Raw genomic sequence first — 25,237 nt, 5'->3', positions numbered from 1 at the left:
TTTTGGTCACAAATATTTGTGCTACCTACAAAGATTGTCAAATTTATTGAAGCAACTTATAGAAAATTCTTGTGGTCAGGTGGGGTGGAGGCATCAAAAAAGGCATTACTAGCATGGGATAGAGTTTGCTACCCACAAGTTGCTGGAGGGCTAAAAATTTTAGATGTTGCATGTTGGAATAAAGCTGCAATATGCAAGCTTTTATGGAGATTATGAACTAAAAAAGATAGCTTGTGGGTAAAATGGATTCACAGTTACTACATAAAGGACAGACATGTGTGGGATATATCACCAAGACTAGCATCATGGGTGGTTCAAAAAATACTAAAGGCCAGAAGATATGTTGAACAAATAGGAATGGGTGCAACTTAATTTGAGTCCTTGACAATCTTCTCTATTAAACAACTGTACCCCTAAGGTTTCTTGGAGGAAGCTAGGAGCCCCTAAATGGGTATTCATATTGAGGTTGGTGGCACATGGGAGAATACTTACCAGACACAGATTACTTCATTGGGGAATGGATGTAGCACAATCTTGCCCGCTATGCAATAGTGGGATCAAGAGTATTTCACACTTATTTTTTCAATGTGACTATGCTGCTTATATCTGGAATAAAATCTTGTTCTGGCAAGGAGTAAACAGGAAGGCCATGGATTGGTCGGATGAATTAAAGTGGCCACAAGAACATGCAAAGGGGAGAAGCTCTGAAGCAGAAGTTTATAGGATAGCACTTGCAGCAAGTATATCCTATGTTTGGAGGGAAAGAAATCAAAGAGTGTTTCAAGATAAATATTCAGCACCAGATCTTATTATAAAGCAAATCATTCAAGAAGTTTGTTGCAGGGGATCAATGAAGCCGAGGCTTGCTCGGAAATTGGAAATGTTGGAACTTTTATCCTTGGCACTAGGGTAGTAGTAGAAGTTTGTAGTAGCAGGTAGTAGATGTTTTGCTCAGCGTCAGCTGTTGGAACAATAAGTTCAACAGTCTGCTATTCTTTTTCCTCCTTATGTACATAACGATCAATTGGTAATAAAATTCTTTATTCACCCAAAAAAAGAAGAAGAAAAGAATTAGTGGAACAAGGGGCACATCAAGTTACATTGTTTATGGCATAGGCATGTTAAGATTCACCTCAGCAAACCCACTGATAGAAAAGCTTATCCACATTCAGTATTCTACCCAACCAATGGAGCAAGACGTGTCTTTTACACATGCATTTATTATATAATCAATGATCAAGCAATATGTATTTTCATTTTATCGTTACCAACTCTTAAGGTTAAATTGTTAGATTTGATGTATGCTAAGTCTCCCTTGCAAGATTGGTCACTTCACCCCCCTCTTGTGTTCAACTCGATTACAATGTTTCATCTTTCCCTTATTATTGCTAAAAATATTCACCTTTCTGATTCTGTTCGAATCGCAAAGATAAAAAAGCACTTCCTAAATTGTTCACTGATAAAGTGAAATAACACTTGGTAGTTGTTTTCGGTCTCCGATTTCTAGACGTTGAGCAGATATGTCCACATATCTCAGACTCATAATTTTTTCAACAGCGAACAAATTCTCCCCATGGTGTCATCTTGTACACATTCAGATTATTGTTGGAGATACTGTTGGAACCTCCAAGACTAATTAGCCTTAACCAATGAATCTGGTCGAGATATTTTCGGAAAATCACATAAAAGCAGGAATAATAAAGGAAATCTTCTCCAGAACAGAACGAATAGACAACAGAAACAGAGGGCTAATAAAGTAAGCCTTCATACATCATTAGAGTCCACCAGAGAGTTATAGGAGCCAGACAGCTTAGGAAACTTCGCAATATCCAAAATTCAAACAGATAGGAAAACTATAATCAACAGTAGAGAGTAGACACTAACGATTGTCCATGTTGATCAGTAGCTTAGTTCAGGGATCTAATGTGCAGTGCGCAATATTCCATGCAGATAACCACCAGTCATAACAAGAGACACAAAGGAGACAACACCAGCTGGAAAAACCTTCTTTGACTTCAGAAAACGAGATCCCATTACTCCCAGAAGTGCAGCCGAGAGGACGAAACCCATTGATGATGCCAAAACAGGCTGTGTTGGAAGCATAACATAAACAGAGTACAAAAGGGAGGCAGAAACTCCACCTGCAATTAGGGACTTGCTGCCACTTTTCAGATAACCCATAAAACCACCAGCTCCAACCAAGAAAGCATAGCCCAATGTCAATTTTTGGGACATACAAAGGGCCATTTTCTTTTTATTGTTATGATCCTTGCCTTCATCTGACTCCCCCTCGTTGCCACCATCATTATTATTATTATTGCCACCATTATCTCCCCCACCACCACCACCGCCATTTGCACTCCCAGAATCATCTCCACCACCACCACCTGTCTCTGGCAGAATATCAATTCCTGGCCCTGCTGAATCAACAGTGAAGGTGGTTGGCATTGTAGAATCAGAGACAACACTGGCTTTGACTCCCCAGTAGGAAGGCTTTGATCGAGTGGACAAGTTTGGGTACACCGTGCAAGGGATATTCAATAGATGTAGAGATGAACGAAGTGACCTCAATGGCTGACTATGAGCAAAGAGATGCTGCCTTTGACTCCAAGCTTGGACGTGAAAGTGAGGCAGCACTATGGAGGATTGAGCAATGGCCAAAAATTCTCCCATGATGTATATGCTGAATTATGAGAAAGTTATTTATGGGATGTTTTGTTTTCTGTAGCTTGTGTATTCTCAGCAACTTCCACAAAAATCAGTCTTCCATCAACAATCTGCAACCGGTAGATCATTTCAATGACAGAACAGAAAAACGGGAAGCAGCAAGACTCTTCAGACAGCCAACATTCGATATTTCACCAGGAGGTAAAAATGAAACAAAATTAAATACACTTTATAATGCTGGAAAACAAACTCCCTTGGGGAAGTAAAGGAGCTTTCTGCAAAGACATAATGCCACTTAAATTCCCCCTGATTGTTGAGGATTTCTTAATTTTAGCAGAGCAGAATCTTTTCCCTGGTCCTTATAGTTGACTGACTATCTTTTTTTCGCGACAATCTCACAAAGCCAAGATTTGGAACAACAAAAACAAATCAAAACAGTCTCCCTCTCTCTCAAAAAAGACCCATCTACTTTAAACTTTCTTGAAATAATACCATAAAAATCAAGACTCTGCACATAAGTAAATCAAGCATAATTGTTACAAACAAATAACCAACCACCACAATCTCAAATTAGCTTTCAAGCCAAAGCTTGGTGCATTATTGACATCTCCAGTCAACGGAAAACCCTTCATGCATTTTTTTTGATGAAGTAAGCAGGATATCATTAAAGGCATCAAGAAGATGCAAAAAGATTACAAAACAAAGTTTGTTAGCTCATTTACAGTTGAAGTGCTACAAAACTAGAGAGCCGACGAAGTCCAAAAATACATCAAAAGTAGATATACAAACAAACCACAGAGCTGCACCAAAAGTAGACATGTACGCAAATAATTTTCAAGAACAACACCAATTTTTTCCTAACATATTCATATCATTGATATAGGATGTCTACTGCTCTCAGCAATTGTGCTTTCACTCATCTCTATTTCTGTCTACTGGGTGCTTTCCCGTGTTTTATAAAAAATTCTAACATTCTTTTTGATCTGTGTACACAAAGTTTAGGGATTACCCTTTTGAACAACTTAATGTTCTCAACTGTCATTTTGCACTAAAAACACACACAAAAAGAAAGTTCAGCTGCAGAGGGGTAATAGAAGGACAGATGCGGCAATGAGGTCCCAATATTAGATGAGAAGTCAAGAAAGGTAGAGACCGCAGGGGGTGACTGGTGGCAGTGGCTTAATAGAGGGGAAACAGACAGTTCGTCATCTTGGAGAGCAGCAGGATTGGAGTTCGATATCATAATTTTGTTCTTCAGCTGACATGTTATACAAAATAGGAGTATACTTTTCTTTCTTCTTTTTCTTGTTTTGATTGTTACCTGCTGAAAATTTCTCATCTCCAAAATAATAGCTCATCATTTTGCAGTCCTTATTTTCCTTAAAATGATAACTTCTATAACCTCTTTAGTCTTTACTACAACTTCCCAGTTTCTTATCAATAGCTCAACGACTACCACTACTTAAAGCAATGAAACATCTGCGACCAGTGAACTTCAAGAGATTTTGCTCTACCATATTGCTTGCAAAACCAGAAGGAAGACTCACAACAACAAGAGACTTCCTACTATTCATTTCCACTAAAGAGTTTATGAGACAACTAATTCAACAAAGGTAGATTATATATCCATAAAACAATTAAATAAAATAAACACCAAAAACAACAGCAACAATAGTCGAACATAATGAGATACAGTTCCTAGACCAAACACCGTTTCTCCATAGATTTTCTAGAACCTAGACCCCTTCCAAGTGAAAGTTAGATTTCTTTAGATGGTTATATTCTTCGCATGTTTCGTTATAAGCCTATTAATGCCCCCCAACTTACATTTTCCACCCTTATCATTAGTTTCATTCGAGCAATGATTATCCTGTCTCCAACTGAAAGCATTTGCAGGACCAAGTCCTTTAGACCAACAAATGCAACAATTTGCGCTGGTGGATGATAGCAAAAGTTCACAAAGTCAAACAGCATGCTAAATTGTTTAAGATGCTTGGAAAAATCTTTCACTTATAGTTTTGCTGTGAAGTGCTGGAAATAGACATCTGCCTTCTTTAATCTATGATTGATAAATAGTTTTCTAAGCGAAAGACGGACTAAGAATTGTCAATAATAGAGGAACACCTAGTTTTTAAAGTGGGATACCACTATAACAACTATGTGTTTCCTATCTAACAATGGATAGATTTAATAAAAAAATAATATTTTAAAAAAAACCTAAAAATTTGAATCGGAAGTAGCGGGTGTGCTTGCACTCGTTGCTGAAGGCTACATCCGCAACTGATGATAGGCATCATCATTAAGCATGTTCCATAAAATATACACAAAACACACCATCAACAAACACACAGAAGCAAGTGTACACATCAACCAACAAAGCTGAGGAATTACCCTTCCGTTAATGGAACTCAATGCATTCCGAGCATCTGCTTCTGACTCAAAGGTAACAAATCCAAAACCTTTAGGCCTTTGCGTTCTTGGGTCTTTAACAAGCCTCGCTGCTCGCCCAAATTAACAAATTCATATAAATCAATCAATCAAATCAACTACGCCTCAATCCCAGATTAATTATAGACCTATTTAACAAATCCGTCACAAAGTACAAATTCCACAATTTTAAATAGTTATAGGGCAATCATGTATAGCAGATAAAGGGCGTGTTTGGTATGAGGGAAAATAGAAAACAGTTCAATCAAAAGGAGGAAAATGACTTCCCTCACTTATGGGCGGAAGTCATTTTTCCACCAACTATCTTCAACTAGCACTAGACTTCATTAATAATCTCTAGTACTCAAAAGTTTCATCAGAACACTCTCCAATTTGCTGATTGTTTATTAATTTTTTATATTATACTCTATATTTTGAAAAATATTTTCCATGACATAAATTTCCTTGGGAAATGACTTCTGTCATACTAAACACACCCTAAATTTCGCACTTACTTATTTTGAGGATAAATAAGATTACATTTCAGACGAAAAAAATAATGATTTCAGAATATAGAAATGAGAAAAGGTGAAGTAACCTTCTGTAACAACGCCAAAAGGTGAAAAGAGCTTCTTCAATCTTTCATTCGTAGTGTAAAACGATAATCCTGTTTAAAAGAACAAAAATCGAATGCGTCAGTGTTAGGGTTTTAATAAAGACAACAGCAGACAAATAAATCACGATTAATAACAACAGATAAAATACAATAAATATTTGTGTTTTTGTGTGTGAAATATCGGGAGAGAGAGAGTACTGCTGACGAATAGCTGCAACCCTTTTGCCATCTGAGTTCCGAGAGCAGCGCTGTATCATCAAGTCAAAGAGACACTGTATTTGTCGAAATTGCAGGTTGATCACTATTTTAATTGAAATTTCATGTTGATCCCTTCTTTTCTCATTAATTATTATATGTCCCTGTTTCAGCATTTTCCCTTCTTTTTTCCTTTTCTTTATCCACCTTTTTCTTTTCTTTTAATTTTAATGCGATAAGAAATTAGTGCTAACAAGGGGAGACATTCTCCAGCTTGCTTTCATAAAAATTCCATGTCGCAAAGTTGTGGCTTCCGACGAGCTTTATCGGGAGATGCGATACATGATTAAACTGAACAATAACATTAGAGTTGCTGCTAGTGGAGTCAACATTTGTTACATTAGGGGCCATTTTAAGTGTGAGCCTGTGGTGTAGTCAGAGGATTGGAAAAAAAAAAAACTCGTGAGAGTCAAGGAGACCGCTCTAATACCATATAACGAATAAGCAAGATGAAACAAAAAAGATGATTTTATTAAATGATGATGAGCTGATGATATATACACAAACAAGTTATAGAGGCCTAGTTAACAGACCAGAAAGAAAGAAAAATAAAATAACAAACTCCTTAAATGGTGGAAATAAAATAACAATCTATGCAGTAAAACAAAGTAGATACACTAATATTACAAAGCACTAACAGTAACTCCTAATATGTCAGGCATTAATTATTAAATTGCCTTCGAGTGGCAAGCAGGACGACGAAGAGGCCCTTTACTCCCGCTTCGAAATAGTAGAAACTATTATAGTATTTCTTTTGGGGGTAAAAGTATATGGTATTCTTTTCTACTACTCCATCTTAAAAGGGGTGAAATTACATACTCCTTTTTATAAGAGCCAACAATAATTATTGAGGTTTAGCCGGAGACACCAAATGCTCCAATCAAGCATGCCCAGCTCCACAAACCAAGTAAAATATCATGCCACTGGAACTGACTACAAGCAAGCAAGGGGAAGGGAATTATTATGCAATTAGTAGGGTTGCTCAATAGCTCTTTCCAACAGGACATCTGAGATAGCATCAAGACGAGCACAAAACAGATCTGGGCACGATCAATTTCACAGATTTTCCGAAGTAATAGCATACAAGTCCAATGGCTAAAATACAAGCTCATCTACGAGCCTATATACAACAATACTATTGCTGCAAGCATCCTTGACTATGGCTTCCCATGACTCAAAGTCAAACCTTTTCTTCCTTTTCTCCATTTCCTCCAAAACAAAGCAAGCATCTTCAACCTTCTCTTTATCGAGCAGGCCAAGAATCATACACCTTACTGTTTCCATACGCGGAAAATGCCCGCTTATCAACATTGCATTCAAAACCTTCAAACCTTCCTCAAATTCTCCTGTTTTACAAAATCCATCAACCACCATCCTGTATGTAGCTGCGTTAGGATTGCAACCTGCAATTTGCATATCAACTAACATCCTATACGCTTCAGCAGTTTTACCTTCCTTACAGAAATAATTGATTAACATGTTATAGATCACAACATCGGGCTTAATGTGCCTCTTTTTCATCTCCACGAGTAAACTATTTGCTTCACCAATTTCGCCTCGTTTTAAAAGATCAGTCATCAAAACACCATAATTAACTATTTTTAGCTTACATCCTTGGTATTCCATATCAAACATTAACTTCTTGGCGTCTTTGTACTTACCCAAAGAACTCAAACCTTCCATCAACAAAGCATAAGAAACTGCATTTGGCTTCTTTCCCTTTCTAACCATATCCTGAAACAAACTTTTAGCACCTTCAACATCCCCCTTCTTACACAAAAATCCAATTTGACAATTGTAAGTCACCACAGTCGGCTCAATTTCTCTTTCAAGCATACCATCAAACACTTGGCGTGCCATTTCCCAGTCACCCTTCTCCAACCACATCTTAATAATGATGTTAAACGAAACAGCATTCAACCAAATACTCATTTTCGAACAATTCCTTAACATCTCATTTGCATCATCAAAACGCCCATTTTCAACAAGCACATTTAAAAGTGCATTAAAAGACTGTACACTACGCGTACAATTAAATGACCCCATGTTGTGAAAAAGCTCAATAGCTTTATCAACCAACTGGGCTTTCCCGTAATGCTGAATTAATCCAATAAAAATCTTTTCTTGACATCGAATATAATATGTTTTTAAATACCCAAGAAGGGTTTCAACAGCTTCAAAGTCTCGAGACTTAGCGAGCTTATAAATAAGACAAGAATAAGTAGGGTAGTCATGTTTGAACCCGGTTTGCTGGTAATCATGGAACAGTGAAATAGCTTCATCAGGATCTTGGATTTGTTTGAGGTCAGAAAGTAGTGGTATTGGCTTGCGAAAAAGGTTTTTTGTAGGCTTATGAGGCCTTTCAGGTGAGGATTTTGAGGTGGGTTTATGAGAACGATGATGACTGTAGTATGGTTGGGATTGAAAAAATTTGGTTCTGAATTGTGCAAGGTTGTGAATTTTAAGTTTTGAGGGAATTGTGCTAGCTTGTTTGATTCTTGAATTGATCATGGAATGATGAAGGTGGCGTTAAAATTATAGTTTCAAGAATTAGATGAAAGGTCTGTGGAGGGATAAAGGAGCTTAAACTTTGAAGCACATTTGAAAGCTTTTGTACTCGAGATTGGTTGGGAACTGATTTTTGTAAGATTTTTATTTGGGCCAAACTGATGCTTCCACAAAAGTTGGAAACTGGGCCTAGTTCATTTCCATGATGTTATGTATAAGTGAAAATAGCACGGGTTAGTCAGTTTTCGGATTTGTAATTGAAAAATAACTAGCATTTGTAAGGTCATTGAAAAATAGCCACTATTTTATCGCAACACGAAAAGTTACAGCATAATATACTAGAGGTGTTAATCGGACCGGGCTGACCCATTTTCAACCCGCTTCAACCCGGGTTAGCCCGTTACTGTAGCTTTATGAGCGGGCTGGGACGGGTTGGTCGGGGGCGGGTTTTGGATGAACATATTTTGGATACCGGTGCACCGAACCCGCTAAGCCCTTTAACCCGTTAATGGGTTGTTAACGGACTGCAGCCCGTTTCAGCCCGGTATCCGTTATAATTTTTTTTTTTTAATTTTTTGGACAGTTGCCAACAGTCAAATTCAGAAATGACTGTTGGGGAACAACCAGATTTTGCTGAAATGAGCATTTCGGCCTCCCCCATTAAAAATATAGCCCTCCCACCCCTAATAATTAAAAAATTACATTTTTAACCTTTTAAAACCTATAAATAGCCCCCGTTCTTCTTCATTTTTTCTCACAATTCACTCTCTTACTACTCTAATTCTCTCTCAATTCTCTCTTGATATTATTGTTCTTAAATTCTCAAATCTCAAATTCTCAATTACTTATTATTTCAAGTTTCATCAATTATTTAGTTTAGCCATTACAAAATTATTGTTATCAAATATCAAGTATTCAAGTGAAGTATGGTATCAAGTACTATCAAGTATCAACTATCAAGTTTCGGTCTATCAATTAGCCCTTTGAAAAACTATAAATACACCCCCCCCCCCCTCTTCTTCATTTCTTTACTATCTCTCATTTCTCAAATTCATCTCTAGAGTGGGCTCATATGTTTGGGAACACTTTGAGGTGGTAGAAGAAAATGAAGAAGTTCAGAAAGTAAAGTGCAATAATTGTGGTCTAGTCTTAAATCTTCGTCCAAAGTGTGGCACAGGCTCTTTAAGGAGGCATAGGAAGAGCTGTCTTGAGCGTTCTCCAGAATTTCGTATTTAAGTTGATTTGAGATAATTTGTGTTATTTTAAAATTATTAGACGTATTTATGCTTAATGTTTTAGTTTGTTAGATTAATTTGAAGTATTATTATGCATGAAAATTTAGTTTTACTCTTTTTTCGTTAATTTACTTGTTAAATGCAAACTTTAATTTTATAATTTTAAAATAAATGTAGCACTTGCGATTTATAAGTACAATTTTTTCCCATCTTCATGGTTCCGATTGAACCAGTGCCGGAAACCAAGAACCTCATGTTGACATGGAAGAACTTACAAAAATGATGCAAAATATGTGATGTACTATTTCTTATTTTTTATAATTATTGTAAACTTTTAATTTGCAAGTTCAAAAATAAAAAAATCAAAAAAGAACTTGCAAATTAATTTGAAGTATTAAAAATATAAAATTAAAGCCTTCAGAGTTTGTTCCTTACATATTGCCTATTGGTCTTATTAAATAATTTTTTGTAGCCACTTACTTTCTAATTTCAATTTTATAATTTTAAAATACACATTTCAAACTTTAAACTCTAAACTTCAAAGTTTAATTCTAAGCCTTAAAAGTTTGTAAACACTTAAGTATCAATAACATTGAATAAGAAAAATAAAATTTAATTTTTAAAAAAATTACAGTAGCCAGGCTCGCCCGAACCCGAACGGGCCCAAAATAACCCGAAAAAGTTCAACCCGCCCTCAGCCCGTTATCCCAGCCCACTAACCAGCCCGGTCCGATAATGGACGGGCTGGTTTTTTTTCGTTCAACCCGTCCCAGCCCGTCCGATAAACACGTATGTAATATACTGGAGAGTGCACCTGTGTATGAACTTCTAGTATATTATGCTGGAATATTTTTTGGATTTTGAACAGTGTTTTCTTTCAGATTTATTTTTACATAAAAAGTAGCTAAATTTCGATTACTTTTTAAACTGTGGCTATTTTTCAATTACCACTTGCAAATCTGACTAATTTTGAATTTCACCCTCTGTATAAGGCCACTTTTGTCTTGGCAAAATCACAAATCATTTTTGTCGTTGCTACTAAGTCAATTGGATTTACATATTAAATTACCAAATTACCAGCCAAGTGTTAAAATGATAGTGTTACAATTAGAAGAGGTTACGGTTTTTCTGTGCCGAGAGTCTGTCGGAAATAACCTCTCTATCTTTAAAAAAGTAAAGAGACTTGTGTACATACTATCCTCCCCTCCTCCCCAAACCCTGTGAGATTTCAACGGGCATATGTTGTTGTCGTAAGAGGTTATTGGTTGCCACTGTTGCAATATTGATCCGTTCATCCATTTTATCTGGTAAAAAGTACTAGTCAAAAGGAAACGAGAAATCAGTTTCATGCATAATTTGGAAAACATTCACGAGGCTACTAATTAGGACAACTTCTGTGCATTTAAATATGTTTTTTTTGGCCTTAAAAGTAATTCAACATTATTTAGATGTTACACCACCGAAATATAGCGCCAAATTAAAATCCTTTTCAATGGATGGGTGTTCTTTAAAAGCGCTATAAAATGAATCTAGACACTTATTATAAAATGAATGTAGACTCTTTTTTAGTAGTGTACATAAATAGCAGATTTGTAGGAATCTCTTTTATTTCTTTCCTTAGTTAGCACCCGATGTACATGTATTTATATTGCTCACTTCTTGGAATGAGAACACAAGTTATTCTTTCCATTTCGTACACATGGCATCAGAGCAGGGTATCCTGTTTTGTCGGACTTAGATCAGAAACTCCCCCCATCTACAAGACCCCAAAATCTGGTGGTCCGAGGAGAAACACGTGTGTCTTACGCGCCGACGTAACTGCCGGAGATACTTCTGTTTAAGCTACGTGTAGAGGCGCGTTCGTGGACCAATCTTGGTCTAGCTTACCGTTACGACTTTGCCTCGAAGTTTTGGTTGAATTGTGGTGGTCATGTGGTGATTGGACCACATTTTGGAGAAGAAGAACCTTGAAACGTGAATCTGTGAACATTCCTTTTGGTCAGGTTTGAATTTTTTTTATTAGTTGCTGATTGTTCTTTTGATTCTGGGAATTGGTTGAGGTTTTCTACAAGTGCAACAGTGAATTGGATTGTTGCTATAAGGCCTGTTGCGGCGTGCAATCCGATCCACACACACACACACACACACACACACACACACACACACACACATATATATATATATATATATATATATATATATATATATATATATATTGTCTCTTGAAGGTTATTTGAAGCTTGGTTAGATTTCAAAAATTGTCTTATTGAGTGCAACTTTGAGTTTGGCTATTCTCAGATTTTTGATTGCGCTGGATACTGTCTTTTTCAAGTATTGTCTGATTTCTGCTTTCTGTTTAGGTCTTTCTGTTGGATTCTCCGTCACTTATTTTGATACTGTGAGTTTTATTAGTTGGAAATAGGATGACTACAAATAGTAAGCAAGGAGAAAATAATGATACAACTTCTAGTCCAACAATCTTGGTTTCGGATGAGTTTCTTGAGTTCCTTCAATATCATGTCACGACCCAAATCGATGGGCCACGACGGGCACCCGGTACCTTACTCAACCGAGTTCTAACGTAACGTATCTTTCTTATTACATCATCATATATACATGACATATGGGCCTAATAGGCCAACATGATCCTTTATAAACTCAAAACATAGGCCGACAAGGCCGTACAATCTTTCACGTACACGACATATGTCTACAAGCCTCTAAGAGTACATAAATATCATAAAGGTCGGGACAGAGTCCCGCCATACCAAACAATATACGTCTAAATCATACTAACCAAACAAGCAACTCCGAAGCAAATGGAGCGACAAATCTTCCGCTGAGCTGATAGCCTACTTGGAGGGCTCTCAACCTGTCTATCGGGACCTGCGGGCATGAAACACAGCGTCCCCAGGCGCAAGGGACGTCAGTACAAATAAAGTACCGAGTATGTAAGCAGGAAAGCATAAAACAAGAATAGTAATGTAAAGAGAGATAGAGGAGGTACAACCTGTAACATCTGAGTGCCTCTGGGGCTACTGACATGAAATGCATAATACATATATTATACATAAACTTTAAAAACATACGCCTCTGTGGGCATCATCATCATCATATCGTTACCCGGTCTTCAAAGAGGACTCGGTAAAAACGTTACCCGGCCATCATAAGGCTCGGTAGAATCATACCCAACCACGTGGAGCTCGGTAAACCCAACTGATCAGTGGTTGCACAATAGGTGCCGTACCCGACCGACTATAGCGCGGCTCGGTAGAGTAAAATAGATACATATATATAATGCATGCTCGACTCATGGAATCACGTTCTAAACCTCTTAGAGTGACTTAAGAAACATTATGGACATACATACCCTTCATATAAACTTCACTAGGACTTACAGTATACATACTTTCTTTAGAATAACTTTGTACGCGAAAGAACAACATGACAACCTTAGTTGCTAGGATTAGATTCATTATGAAATAACGTATTCATTTCACATTAGATCATGCCAAAAGAAAGAAGGAAGTGCCTTAACATACCTGTTCCCGAAATTATTTGAACGAATCTGCTTCTGCGAAATATGGGCGAAACTCTGCTTTGAAACTCTCGAAATTCATAATCGAACTTGGTAGCTCTTGAAATTGAAATGTTGGCTAGCATTGAATTGGTGAACGAAAAAATGATACTGCGTTTTGGTTGAAATCAGAATTGGCTAAAACTTTGTAGCTCTTTCACGTTTTTGGTTTAATATAAAATGTAAAAGTTTGCTTTTCACGTTTTTGCTGGTTCAAGGCAGAATGTATTGGCTTTTTGATCTTGAAAGAAGTGCTTACCTATTCACCACGCCAAATTGAAACGAAATGGATTCTCTGAAAGCTTATGTTCTTTAACGTTTTTTATTTCAAAACATAAAATGAAATGAAGCCAAAGACTTTTTAAAATGAAGCTAACGTCAGATTCTTGGATATTCAAGGCTTTCCCACTAAATGATATGGATATACTTTACAAGTCTTTAAGACTAGATAACATGCTTGGTTAGTTTATTTAATAGCCATTTGGCAAAATGACTACTTAGTCATTTTCAACTTTGTGGCTTCTTGCCACGTGGGGTGGGGGGATAATTTATAAATTTTTTTTTTTATCCACTTATTAGTTAACTGGGTAATGTCCTGTTATCCGATAATTAATTAATTACCCGCATAATTTAAAAATTATCACAAATTATTTAAAATTCTATTTATTTTTAAAATACTCCTTATATACTTTATATATTATACTACCGTGGTCATATGGTACCTTACATGGTACTAGTTCATAATTATCGGATATTATCGCTCGACCCGTATTTTATTCCAAATTGGCCATTCCCAATGAAACTCGTTTTCGTTAATCCGTGTATCCCTTTATCCTTCAGGACACTTATTTATCGCTTGTTATAAATAACGCAAATACGTTAATGTCAAAATGAGCTCATCCCCGAGTCTACGTCAATTAACTGAAGACGAAATTTTAACGTAGGAAAAAAAAACGCGAGATGTAACAATAAATCAGTTAAAGAATCTTCCTTCAGTTACCATTTTTGCCTGGTCAGATAAGACATGTCTTATCACCTCTTCAAATAAATGGGTGATTGACTCAGGTGCCACAATTAACATGACAGTTAATCCAAATATTTTTTCTAGCTTTCGATCACACAAAGCACCCTTTTCAGTTACTGTAGCTGATGGAACAACTTGTAGCTGTGTTGAATCTGGGACTGTTAAACCGACTTCCTCTATTACACTGTCATCTGTATTAAGTCTACCAAACTTGGCCTTAATTTGATTTCTGATAGTAAAATCACCAAAGACCTTAATTGTTGTGTAGCGTTCTTTCCCAATCATTGTTTGTTTCTTGATCTTAAGACAAAGCAGATTATTGGTAAAGGATATTTATCTAGTGATCTCTATATCCTTGATGAATGAGAGCCACAGTCTATTGCATGCTCCGGTGTCGTGTCTCCTTTTGAAGCACATTGTCGATTGGGGCATCCCTCTTTACCTTTGTTGAAGAAGCTCTGTCCTCAATTTCAGAAAATTTCTTCATTGGATTGTGAGTCATGTCAATTTGCAAAATATCATCGCATCTCGTTAGGTCCAAGGGTTAACAAGCAAGCTGAGTCAACTTTTAAGTTAGTTCATTCTGATGTTTGGGGACCATGTCCTGTTGTTTCTAAAACTGGACATAAGTATTTTATCAATTTTGTAGATGATTTTTCCCGAATGACTTGGATTTACTTTATGATGAGTCGCTCTGAAGTGTTTACTCACTTTTCCGCCTTTTGTGCTGAAGTCAAAACTCAATTCAATGCTTCGGTGCGTATTCTAAGGAGTGATGACGCTAAACAATACATGTCAGAGTTATTTCAGTCCTACATGAGACAACATGGTGTACTACAACAGTCTTCATATGTTGATACACCCTCTCAAAATGGAGTTGTTGAAAGGAAGAATAGGCATCTACTTGATATAGCCGGGCACTTCTGTTCCAAATGAAAGTTCCTAAACGGTTTTGGGCTGATGCGGTCTCCATATGCTTGCTTTTTGATTAATTGCATGCCGTCTACTGTGCTTGGTGATAATATGCCTTTCATTATTCTTTTTCCAAATAAGTCATTATTTCTTGTGGAACCTAAGGTGTTTGGAAGCACATGTTATGTTCAAGATGTTCGACCATATGTTACCAAGTTGGATCCCAAGGCATTGAAGTGTATTTTTCTTGGTTATTCTCGTCTTCAGAAGGGGTCTCTGTGTTATTCTACTGAACTTGGCAAATATCTGGTGTTAATTGATGTGGTGTTTTCAGGACTATACCATTCTTCTATGCACCTCCCATTTCTACAAGTGGGGGGGGGGGGGGGGAGGAAGATGAATGGCTAGTATATCAGGTTTCCCGCACTTTGACAGAATAATCAGATGATATTCTTCCATCTCCTAGCTCTTCTATCGAGCACCAATCGACTATTGTGCCTTCCACACCTGCTCCAACTCTGTTAGCAAGACCACCAATTGTTCAAGTTTACTCACGCAGGCGAGAGACAAATGATACATCTCCTGCACCAGTTCCTTCGTCATCTGTTCCTCTTCCGCCTGATCCTCCAGAAGACCTTGACCTTCCCATTGCTTTACGCAAAGGTACACGTACTTGCAAATCCACATATTCTATTGCTAATTTTGTCTTCTACGACCACTTATCCCCTGTGTCTAGATCTTTGATTGCGTCTCTAGACACCATTCTATACCCAAAACGGTGAAAGAGGCTTTGAATCATCCTGGATGGTATGAAGAACTGCTTGAGGAAATACATGCCTTAGAGGAAAACCATACTTGGGATTTAGTGAATTTACCTAGTGGAAAGAAAGCAGTGGGATGCAAATGGGTCTTCACGATCAAAGTTAATCCAGATGGCTCTGTGGCAAGACTTAAGGCCAGACTTGTGGCCAAAGGGTATGCTCAGACTTATAGAGTGGATTATTCAGACACATTCTCTCCGGTTGCCAAATTTACTTCTGTCCGCTTGTTCATTTCTCTAGCAGCTTTTGAGAATTGGCCTTTGCATCAATTGGATATTAAGAATGCATTTCTTCATAGTGATCTTCATGAAGAGGTGTATATGGAGCAACCACCTGGTTTTGTTGCTCAGAGGGAGTATGGGAAGGTCTATCATTTAAAGAAGTCCTTATATCGCTTGAAGCAGCGTCCTCAGGCTTGGTTTGGTAAATTTAGTGAGGTAGTTCAAGAATTTGGGCTGAAAAAGAGCAAAAGTGATCATTTAGTCTTCTACAGGCAATCAACAGCTGGATCTTTTCTCCTTGTTGTATATGTTGATAAAATTGTGATTACAGGAAGTGATTATGCAGTAATCTCTTCTCTCAAGTCTTTCTTGCATACTAAGTTTCATACAAAAGACTTGGGACAACTGAAATATTTCTTGGGAGTAGAAGTAACTAGAAGCAAGAAGGGGATTTTTCTATCTCAGCGAAAGTATATTCTTGACTTACTGGCAGAAACTGGTAAGTTGGCTGCCAAGCCTTGCAGTACTCCAATGGTTCCTAATTTGCATCTTATGAAAGATAATGGCGAGCCATTTAATGATCCAGATAGATACATGAGGTTAGTTGGGAGATTAAACTATCTCACTGCGGCTCGTCCAGATATTGCTTTTGCAATAAGTATGGTTAGCCAGTTCATGTCCGCCCCCACAATCAAACATTGGGAGGCTTTGGAGCAGATCCTATGTTACTTAAAAGAAGCTCCTGGATTTGGCATATTATATAGCAATCACGAACATTCTCGCATTGACTGTTTTGCAGATGCAGATTCGGTTGGATCCAAGATTGACTGAAGATCTACTATTAGTTACTGTGTATTTGTTGGTGGAAACTTGATATCATAGAGAAGTAAGAAACAGAATGTTGTATCTCGATCCAGTGCATAATCCGAGTATAGAGCTATGACACAATTAACATGTGAGATAATGTGGATATATAATCTTTTAACTAAAATAGGGTTGAAGCATCCTACTCCATCAAAACTCTGGTGAGATAATCAAGATGCGCTCCATATTGCCTCAAATCCAATGTATCATGAAAGAACCAAGCGTATTGAAGTTGACTGTCATTTTATTCGTGGGAAAATTCAAGAGAACTTGATTTCCGGTGGCTACGTGAAGACATGAGAGCAACTAGCTGATTTTGTTCACTAAACCATTGAATGACACTCGAGTTGGTTACCTTTGTAACAAGCTGGGCATGATCAACATATATGCTCCAGCTTGAGGGGGAGTGTTATAGCATGAATGTAGACACTTATTATAGAATTAGTTGCTAGACATGTGCGTTGCACGTGCAACCCATACCAATCATTACATATACTTGTAGTAAAAAATAACAATAATTTATTAATTGCATATATTACCTAGTCCGATACATATTTTAAGTATTTTTTAAACCTTTCAAATTTGGTCTAAAATAAGTGTTATTTTAAGACAAGAAGAATAATTAAAAAATTTAGTAACTCAGTTGGTTGACTACCTGAGTAGTATAAATTTTTAAAAAGTCTTTTCATGCTTGAAGAGTGATAAAGAATTAGTCAAATAAGTGTTATAATTTAATGCAAAATAATTTCTTAATGGGTGTGACACTTCTATGGATAGTATTATTATTTTATGGAGTGCAAAAACGTTATTGGTAATTTGTATCTCATTTAATATTTTTATAAATGATGTTTTTGATGCATGTATTTAATATATGAAATGTAGCGTTAGTACAATTAAAATTTTAGGTTTATTGTAAGAATGCAATTATGTCCTTTTAATTGTTTATAAATATACAAAAAAAAGTTGAAACGATTAAGCAAACTCTCATTATGGGTGGGGGGGGNNGGGAGGGTTAAGGAGATGACGTTAGACAGTCTTCCATTCCATTTTATTTGTCATTAGTATCTCATATTCTCTCATTCAGTGCATATGAAAATAATAATATTGGTCGTTATCTCAAGTTTGAACATAAAAAATAAAAAAGCGGGAGCACCAATAAATAATACTATATTCTTTTAACTTCTTGATTTTCGTATCATGTGTTCATTAGTCTAAATTGCGAGAAGATAACCAGCCATTTAAAGATTGCTATTTTATCTTCTTCCCCAACCTGTTTATTCTTTATTGTTGTTAGCAATTCCATCTTTTACTTAATTGTTTATATCTATCATACAGTTTATAGAAGAACATTAACGCCAATTTTACAAAATTCACCGTCATTATAAAGTTCATAAAACAAAAGATCTCAACGTTAATGAAAAGCAAATTGAAACAATGTGTCATATATTTATTAATAAACTTGTAGAATTTTTTTGATCACATTCTTTTAAATTATAAATTTGTATTTCTAATTTGTCATTATGGTGAAATTATTAACATTTTTTTTTACTCGTCAATTGTTGTTGGGAAGGTTTTTTTACCTTCTTAAATATCTTCATGGCAGACTATTTCTAGAACTCGAAATTCTTTTGCTCAAAAATCTCACCCTGCCTGCGATAGAAAGTACCGATAATTTCAGATGTTATGAAATTATATTTTTAAGAAATAAAAAATATCTTCCCCTTAAAAGAAAAAAATATCTCAATATTCTCTTTACATAAAGTAGAAACAACTAATAAGAAGTACAAGAACAATATTCCTTATTTAACGGAATATTAATCTTATAAAATTATTATCTAATATATCATATTATTTTAATAAATATTAGTTACTATTTTATTATTTAATGTAGTGTACATAAATATAATAAAATTTATACAAAATCAAAGGATACAAAAAATTATAGTAATCAAATAAATTATTTATTCCTTGTTTATTTTTTATTAAATTAGCAAGTACTTAGTACTATATATTTACTAATGTGATTTTTTATTAATTTGTCAATTGGCTCAATATTTTGATACTACTTCTCTTCTAGTAGAACATACGTATATATTTTTTTATTCCGGAAATATATATTTTTATACTTATGTTGTACTGTTTAAAATTCTTCAATTGTCTAAATTTATTAATAATTTTCTTGAGTATTTTTGTTTATTAATTAATTCAAAATATAAATATTATAAAATTATCTTTATCCACCTTTTTTCAGTACATTCATTTCTACTATAATATTTGATTAGTTTTCTCATTTTATATTTACTGAAATTTAAGTAATATAATTTTTTTTACTAAATTATAATTTTGAATTCATCAAAAGTATAAAGAGATAAGCTTTTTTATTATTTTTATAAAAAACATACTAATATTTTTAATAATTAATGAAATGTGTAATTTTAAAATTATTTATCGTAAAATAATTTTAAAACTCCAATTTTAATGAGTAGAATATATATATTTGTATTTTCGTTTTTTATTGATATTATAAGAAATCTATATTTATTAATTCAAGTAGTGTAACCAATTAATTCAAAATTAAAAATTCAAAAAACAAAATTAGTTAGAAAAGTAGTTTATTTTGTCTTAATAATGCCACTTAGCTTTTTGCGGTTAAGACACTTGTCTTAATGTAGCGCTTTTGCTTCTCCTATTCTATATAGATAGATAATTTAACGTACGTCTATTGATATACTGAAAGGTAATATAGTCTTTTAATTTTACAGGGTTATTTTAGTCTTTCAACCTTCTAATTTGGGCTTCATACTTATAATATAGTATATAATATAATATATAATGAATGTAGACTCTTTTTTTGTAGTGTACATAAATAACAAATTTGTAGGAATCTCTTTTATTTCTTTCCTTAGTTAGCACCTAATGTACATGTATTTATATTGCTCTCCTCTTGGAATGAGAACACAAGTTATTCTTTCCATTTCGTGCACAAAAGGATTGAAACCACATATATATAGTTGGAAAAACTTATCATTCATTGCAGTCGCAAACAGTTGGGCGGAGAAAGCATGTCACAAAGCGAACCAAATCTTAATCAAGATTAATATATATTGTTCCAGCTGAGAAAGTTTTCGAAGCACAAGTTCTCAATTCTGATTAACAGAATGATTTTCATCTCCATGTTTAGTAGTAATAGTTTGTTAAAATGCCAAAACAATATTAAGTTTACCTTTGTCCAAAAGTTTTCTGATAGATAATACAGAATGACGAACCACAACCTAATAAAAACGAAAGTAAAAGCATGTAAGTCTTGTATGTCTGAGCTGTACCCGTAAATCTGCATCTCACAAGGTCAGGATATCTTTTGTTTTCTCCCCCAATAAAAGTCTTACTAGTTAAGATTTCCCTCAACAATGCAACTTCATCACCTTGATAAAATTCTCAGGAATTATGAAGCCTGATGTCATAGTACCTCGAACTCCACTCTATCTCCAGTAGCCTGAACGGAATATCCACTATAAGAAATTTGATTCTCCATGTCACAGTTATGGAGTTTCACTATAGCTTTATGTTAATGTCGCAAAGTCAGTGTAATGATATACAATAAGTTGCTGCCGACCAAGTTGAAAAATAGTGTGATTCTTGGAAGAAACATACCATGTGTGGGTGTCTAAGTACTGACATGCTGCTCATGTTCCTAATGTGGTCTCTGGATAGCAGAAGTCTAACATGCGGGATGCCCCTCCAGCTCTCTCCAAGTGCTGGTTTAGAAGTACCTTTCTCACCCGCCACCATGTGATTGGTGACCTAGCACAGAAGGACAGATATTATATGAGGTCCACAATTAGGATATTTAGCAAAGGAACTGCCTATAGTGAAAGTAGAACTACAATACTCCATTACTTACGGAGAAAAGTTCGGGTGGACAAATAGGATCGTTACAAAACTGAAGTTCCTTTTAGTAGATCTAAGTCATTAATAGGTTCATATGGTAAGTATATAACAACTTGACGCGTGCCTAATACACTGATCAAGTCAAAAGGAAATCAAATCCATCAGTTAAAAAAGCACATTAGAAGACAAAAGATGAATAAGTTGCTCGGACTCAAGTGCGGGTATCCGATACGGGGACGGATCCGAGTATCGGATTCGGCAAAATCTAAATTTTAAGATTCGGGGGTGCGGATCCAGATATGGATACGGGTGCGGGGATTCGGCTAATACAAAATAGAGCTATAAAAATATTGTAAAATTTGAGAGATATTATGTGAAAAACTTACATGAATATTGTGGAATTTAATCTTTCATTCTCCAAGATGGACATTATTCTTACATTCTCCTAAATCTGTTTTATTTTTGATTTAGAGAAATCAAAATCTCAATTTTTCTCCCAAATTTGTCGATAGACTCCGGTCAAAGTGTCCGAACTCAGCTGACCGAATCCAGGACGTATCCCGCTCCCGCTCTCGTCCCTGTCTCGTATCGGGACGGGGACGGCACCAAAATCGAAGAGTCCGCTCAACTTAGAAGATGATACCCCATAGAGAATGAACAATGCTGCAGCAAAGAGAACATGGTAATGTTATGTTACCGCCAAACTTACCAAAATGCAGATATCATGTTCATGTGCTAATCGTTTCAGTAAAACTCCCACTGAAACCATTAAAGCGTGTCCTGTTTCACGCAAAAAGAACAAGCCCTTTAGTTGTTACTTCGAGAATTAGTAGTCAAGCAGGTAGTTTTGACATATGGAATTAAACTTAAGTTTTCTACTTCAACAAACAGTTCACACATATGAAACAAATTACACAGTGAACATGGCAAAGCTTCTACACATTTCTCCACTAATTTTATTCCCTCATTCAACAAAAGTAAATTGACAATTGTGGACATGATACCGCAGGGAAAAACCTAATCATCTGCCTATAGACGGAAGAAGAAACTCAGGATAAAATTAAATTTATTTGGAAGAAACGAAATCCAGAAAAGCAAGATTAATATCGGTGTAGGAAGTTAAGTTTGCATTTACCCCTTTATTCCCATTTAACATCTTTTTCATAAGCAATCGTCCACCAGATACCTAAAAACAAGTTTGCAGTAGGGTAGTAGACAGCAGAAACAACAAATCGATGAAAACATTGTAGGGGAACTCACAAGTGATGCATTATGTCTGAGAGCATATATCAACAACTAAGTTTCAATCCCAAACTAGTTGGAATATAAATACAAGAGGATAAAAACAACTAAATCTAGACCAATTAGAATTTGTAGTTGCGTCAACCAATAAACTACATTAAAGAAAACAAAACAAATATTTCTTAAAATAAAGAAACTACAACTTAAATCTTAAATTGCTTAAGAAAGTAATTACTAATAAATAAGGATAATTAAAAATTACTACCATAAAGTTATTATCATTTCATCTTTTACTGAAAAATTACCTTGTGCACCACCTCCTCCAAGAATTGGTGTAATGAGTGATGATATTGAGTCGATGATAATCATACTTATATGCTGATCTACCTGCATATCATACCCTCGGAAGTGAGTGCCCTGAGAACTCATACCCAATCCATGGTAATAGGGAAAAGGAGATGAGATGAGAGTAGAGAAATTTTAGCATTGTATTTCCAAAAACCTGAGATATGAGATTGTTCTTTAGCTGATGAAGCACTTCAAACAGTGTAAAAATGTCAAACACTGACAAGCATACTATGTTGTTCATTACTTGTTGAAGGGCCCTGTCCACCTACAGAAAGAGTTAAATGTCAGAGAGAGAAGACGGTATTGAAAAGTTGGTTCCAGCAACTTGCACGATAAATCTCCAGAGCCATATTATTCATGCTGGACAAAGTTTAATGTGTACAGTACATCTCCAGTTAGTAGATATTCAATGTTGCATATGTAACTGAATTTGAGACAAGAGGAAGCCTAATCTATGTGACCTACTAAGAGAAATGAAAGTCCTATTGGAGTATGAATCTGTACAAGTCAGCCCTTGTTGGTTCAAATGTCAGTAATAGAAAGGAAAAAGTAAAATAATCAACTTCTAACTTCAACTTCTTTTGTAAATTAGCAGTGCAAAGAAACATCTTACAGCATAGTTCTCCTATTTAAATTCATTCAGCACGAATTATGGAACTGTCATAAACTATAATCAGATGGTTCTGTGCAGCTTATAATGTATCAACCAGTGGCGGATGCACGGGTTCAACTGAACCCGCTTCATCAAAAAATAATACTGTGTATATGTATAAATTACGATTAAAGCTGCATAAATTTTGTATAAATATTTTATTTGAACCCACTTGACAACTACTATTTTGAGACTAAAGTTATGTACTTCTAAGATTGAACCCGCTTGCACAAAATCCTGGGTCCGCCACTGGTATCAACTACGTGATACCATGATTTGATGACAGAGCTAGAGCTATTATAGTGATGAAGGAAATCAACTAGAAAGAATTACAAAGAGAACAAGGAATTGACTTTCCAACAATTCTGCAAGTACCCTTTTTCTGTTCACCACCACAAATGTAAGATAGAGAATGTGGAGTCATACACAATAACATCTAGTAATCTAATCAGAAATTTCAGCACTACCCCTAACTTTTACTGGATACTTTTTGGTGTGCCAATCAACACAGATTTCTGAAACTACAACCAAGATGTATCCTACCTAGGTAACAACAAATAACAAAATTCGGCGAGGAAGGAAATCACAGATGAAAACATCTATTCATTGTTTCTTTGGTAAGTTTAGACAATGAGAACATAATACGAAGAAATAAGGTTAATCCAAAAGGCTAGAAACATGTTTGACCTCATAAGCAGAAGGATCTGATGTCTGAGTGACAAATTGAGCAACACGTTTTGAAGAGAAAGAATTTCCAGAGTCCAAGAAAATGATTTTGCCCCAGCTTTTTGCAACACTTGAAGCAGCTCGTAAGCAAATCTGGACCCAAATATAATCTTGAATAAGTAACAGCACTAAGAGCCCAAAGAGGCTTCAAAAATGAAACAAGCTTCAAAATTCAATACTCAGAAATTTATCTAACTTCAAAGAAACAAAAATCAGAAATCAGCAAAATCTCCACAGATAAGTCAAAAAGAATTTGCATTATCAATACACTCTTACTTGTGTTTTACCAGAGGATGACGGGCCAACTAGCTCAGTCAGATGTCCCTTCTTTAATCCACCATGAAGAAACACATCTATTCTGGCCAAGAGTAGTCCTATTCATCAGTTATCTACTGTCAAAGAAGCTATAAAAGTATCGGTGTTCAAGCATTATTACCTTCTACATCCAGTAGGTAAGGAGCTTTTATTCTGTAAAGCATAATCCAACAACTCCTGACCATTTACCCATGGTTGATGCTGACCATTAATGATAGTCAGAACTTGAGTGATGCCCTATTTTACACGTAAAATGGACATACAGATCATTAAAGGAATACCAAAAGACAGAGATATGAAATGAAAACTACATATGTGGCAGATCAGACCTCCTTCAATCTCTCCGAATTATGATGCTGTTCAGTTGAAATCACTAACACGTAAAGATCATGTAGAAGAAAATCTTCAACTGCAAAAATAGAAGAACAAAAATAATATGACTGAAAGACATAAACTTCATATTTATCCATTATCCTATGTTTCAAATTAACTTTCTTACTTTCTATTTTAAAGCGTCCCAGAATTGTGTCCACGCTTTCAAGAGTACTTTTTCTCTACACTTCTCAATACTTCTTCATTGTTAAAATATATATAAGGTGATTTGGAACCCACTTTATTCTTCAAATTCTTCAAAAGGTCAACTTTTATCTCCACTTCTGGATCCATAATAAAACTTCAACTTTTAGCTTAATAGTCGTATGCAAACCAAATGGGACACTAAAAATGGAAAGGATGGCGTACAATTCAATTGTTAACACTATAATTATTTCACAAGGATCCAAAAGATTCAGTAAACTGTCCATTCTGGGCATCAAATTCTTTCAATCATCTCTCCGAATTCTATAATAAAACTTATACAGGTAAAATGGAAATGCGGGGTGGTGTCAAATATGAGATCCAACCTTAACAATCGTATATGGATGGGAAACCAACCCCCCC

General features: G+C 35.6%; 4 protein-coding genes across 4 annotated transcripts in view; all 4 read right to left on the bottom strand.

Annotated features, from left to right (window-relative positions):
• Positions 1–1,709: 1,709 nt before the first annotated feature.
• LOC109240794 (protein FATTY ACID EXPORT 2, chloroplastic-like) lies at positions 1,710–5,926 on the bottom strand. Its single transcript, XM_019407477.1, has 3 exons — positions 5,909–5,926; positions 5,693–5,761; positions 1,710–2,777 (listed from the first exon to the last, which is right to left on the bottom strand). The coding sequence occupies exon 3, from the start codon at positions 2,671–2,673 to the stop codon at positions 1,921–1,923; it is 753 nt and encodes a 250-aa protein (XP_019263022.1). The 5' UTR covers positions 2,674–2,777; positions 5,693–5,761; positions 5,909–5,926; the 3' UTR covers positions 1,710–1,920.
• Positions 2,322–5,939, bottom strand: LOC109240795 (cold-inducible RNA-binding protein-like). The gene is made up of 4 exons (XM_019407478.1): positions 5,909–5,939; positions 5,693–5,761; positions 5,059–5,165; positions 2,322–2,777 (listed from the first exon to the last, which is right to left on the bottom strand). Exons 1-4 carry the CDS (start codon positions 5,937–5,939, stop codon positions 2,700–2,702), a joined length of 285 nt encoding a protein of 94 aa, XP_019263023.1. The 3' UTR covers positions 2,322–2,699.
• A 476-nt stretch (positions 5,940–6,415) lies between these two features.
• LOC109240793 (pentatricopeptide repeat-containing protein At1g07740, mitochondrial-like) lies at positions 6,416–8,588 on the bottom strand. Its single transcript, XM_019407476.1, has one exon. The coding sequence runs from the start codon at positions 8,474–8,476 to the stop codon at positions 7,061–7,063; it is 1,416 nt and encodes a 471-aa protein (XP_019263021.1). The 5' UTR covers positions 8,477–8,588; the 3' UTR covers positions 6,416–7,060.
• An 11,629-nt stretch (positions 8,589–20,217) lies between these two features.
• Positions 20,218–25,237, bottom strand: part of LOC109240792 (DNA repair protein RAD51 homolog 4-like) — a 7,711-nt gene continuing 2,691 nt past the window's right edge. Inside the window, exons 2-10 of the mRNA XM_019407475.1 lie at positions 24,628–24,707; positions 24,420–24,535; positions 24,260–24,341; positions 23,945–24,076; positions 22,760–22,870; positions 22,563–22,644; positions 21,725–21,795; positions 20,779–20,928; positions 20,218–20,620 (exon numbers count right to left, since the gene is read on the bottom strand). Coding sequence (XP_019263020.1) covers positions 20,585–20,620; positions 20,779–20,928; positions 21,725–21,795; positions 22,563–22,644; positions 22,760–22,870; positions 23,945–24,076; positions 24,260–24,341; positions 24,420–24,535; positions 24,628–24,707 — 860 coding nt within the window. The 3' untranslated portion in view covers positions 20,218–20,584. The remainder of the gene's footprint in view (positions 20,621–20,778; positions 20,929–21,724; positions 21,796–22,562; positions 22,645–22,759; positions 22,871–23,944; positions 24,077–24,259; positions 24,342–24,419; positions 24,536–24,627; positions 24,708–25,237) is intronic.

The sequence above is a fragment of the Nicotiana attenuata genome, unplaced genomic scaffold (genome assembly GCF_001879085.1).
Source record: "Nicotiana attenuata strain UT unplaced genomic scaffold, NIATTr2, whole genome shotgun sequence".
In the NCBI taxonomy this organism is placed as follows: domain Eukaryota; kingdom Viridiplantae; phylum Streptophyta; class Magnoliopsida; order Solanales; family Solanaceae; genus Nicotiana; species Nicotiana attenuata.
The sequence above is the reverse complement of the archived record's forward strand: the minus strand, read 5'-3'. Positions and strand labels throughout refer to the sequence as shown.

What these genes read in the sequence shown, in the direction of transcription:
- LOC109240794 (XM_019407477.1), bottom strand. Translation starts at nt 2,673, where the DNA reads ATGGGAGAATTTTTGGCCATTGCTCAATCCTCCATAGTGCTGCCTCAC.
- LOC109240793 (XM_019407476.1), bottom strand. Translation starts at nt 8,476, where the DNA reads ATGATCAATTCAAGAATCAAACAAGCTAGCACAATTCCCTCAAAACTT.
- LOC109240795 (XM_019407478.1), bottom strand. Translation starts at nt 5,939, where the DNA reads ATGGCAAAAGGGTTGCAGCTATTCGTCAGCA. An exon ending in TTTTGGCGTTGTTACAGAAG is followed by an intron (nt 5,166 to 5,692) that starts GTTACTTCACCT and finishes TTGGGCGAGCAG; the next exon opens with CGAGGCTTGTTAAAGACCCA. An exon ending in TGAGTTCCATTAACGGAAGG is followed by an intron (nt 2,778 to 5,058) that starts GTAATTCCTCAG and finishes TACCGGTTGCAG; the next exon opens with ATTGTTGATGGAAGACTGAT.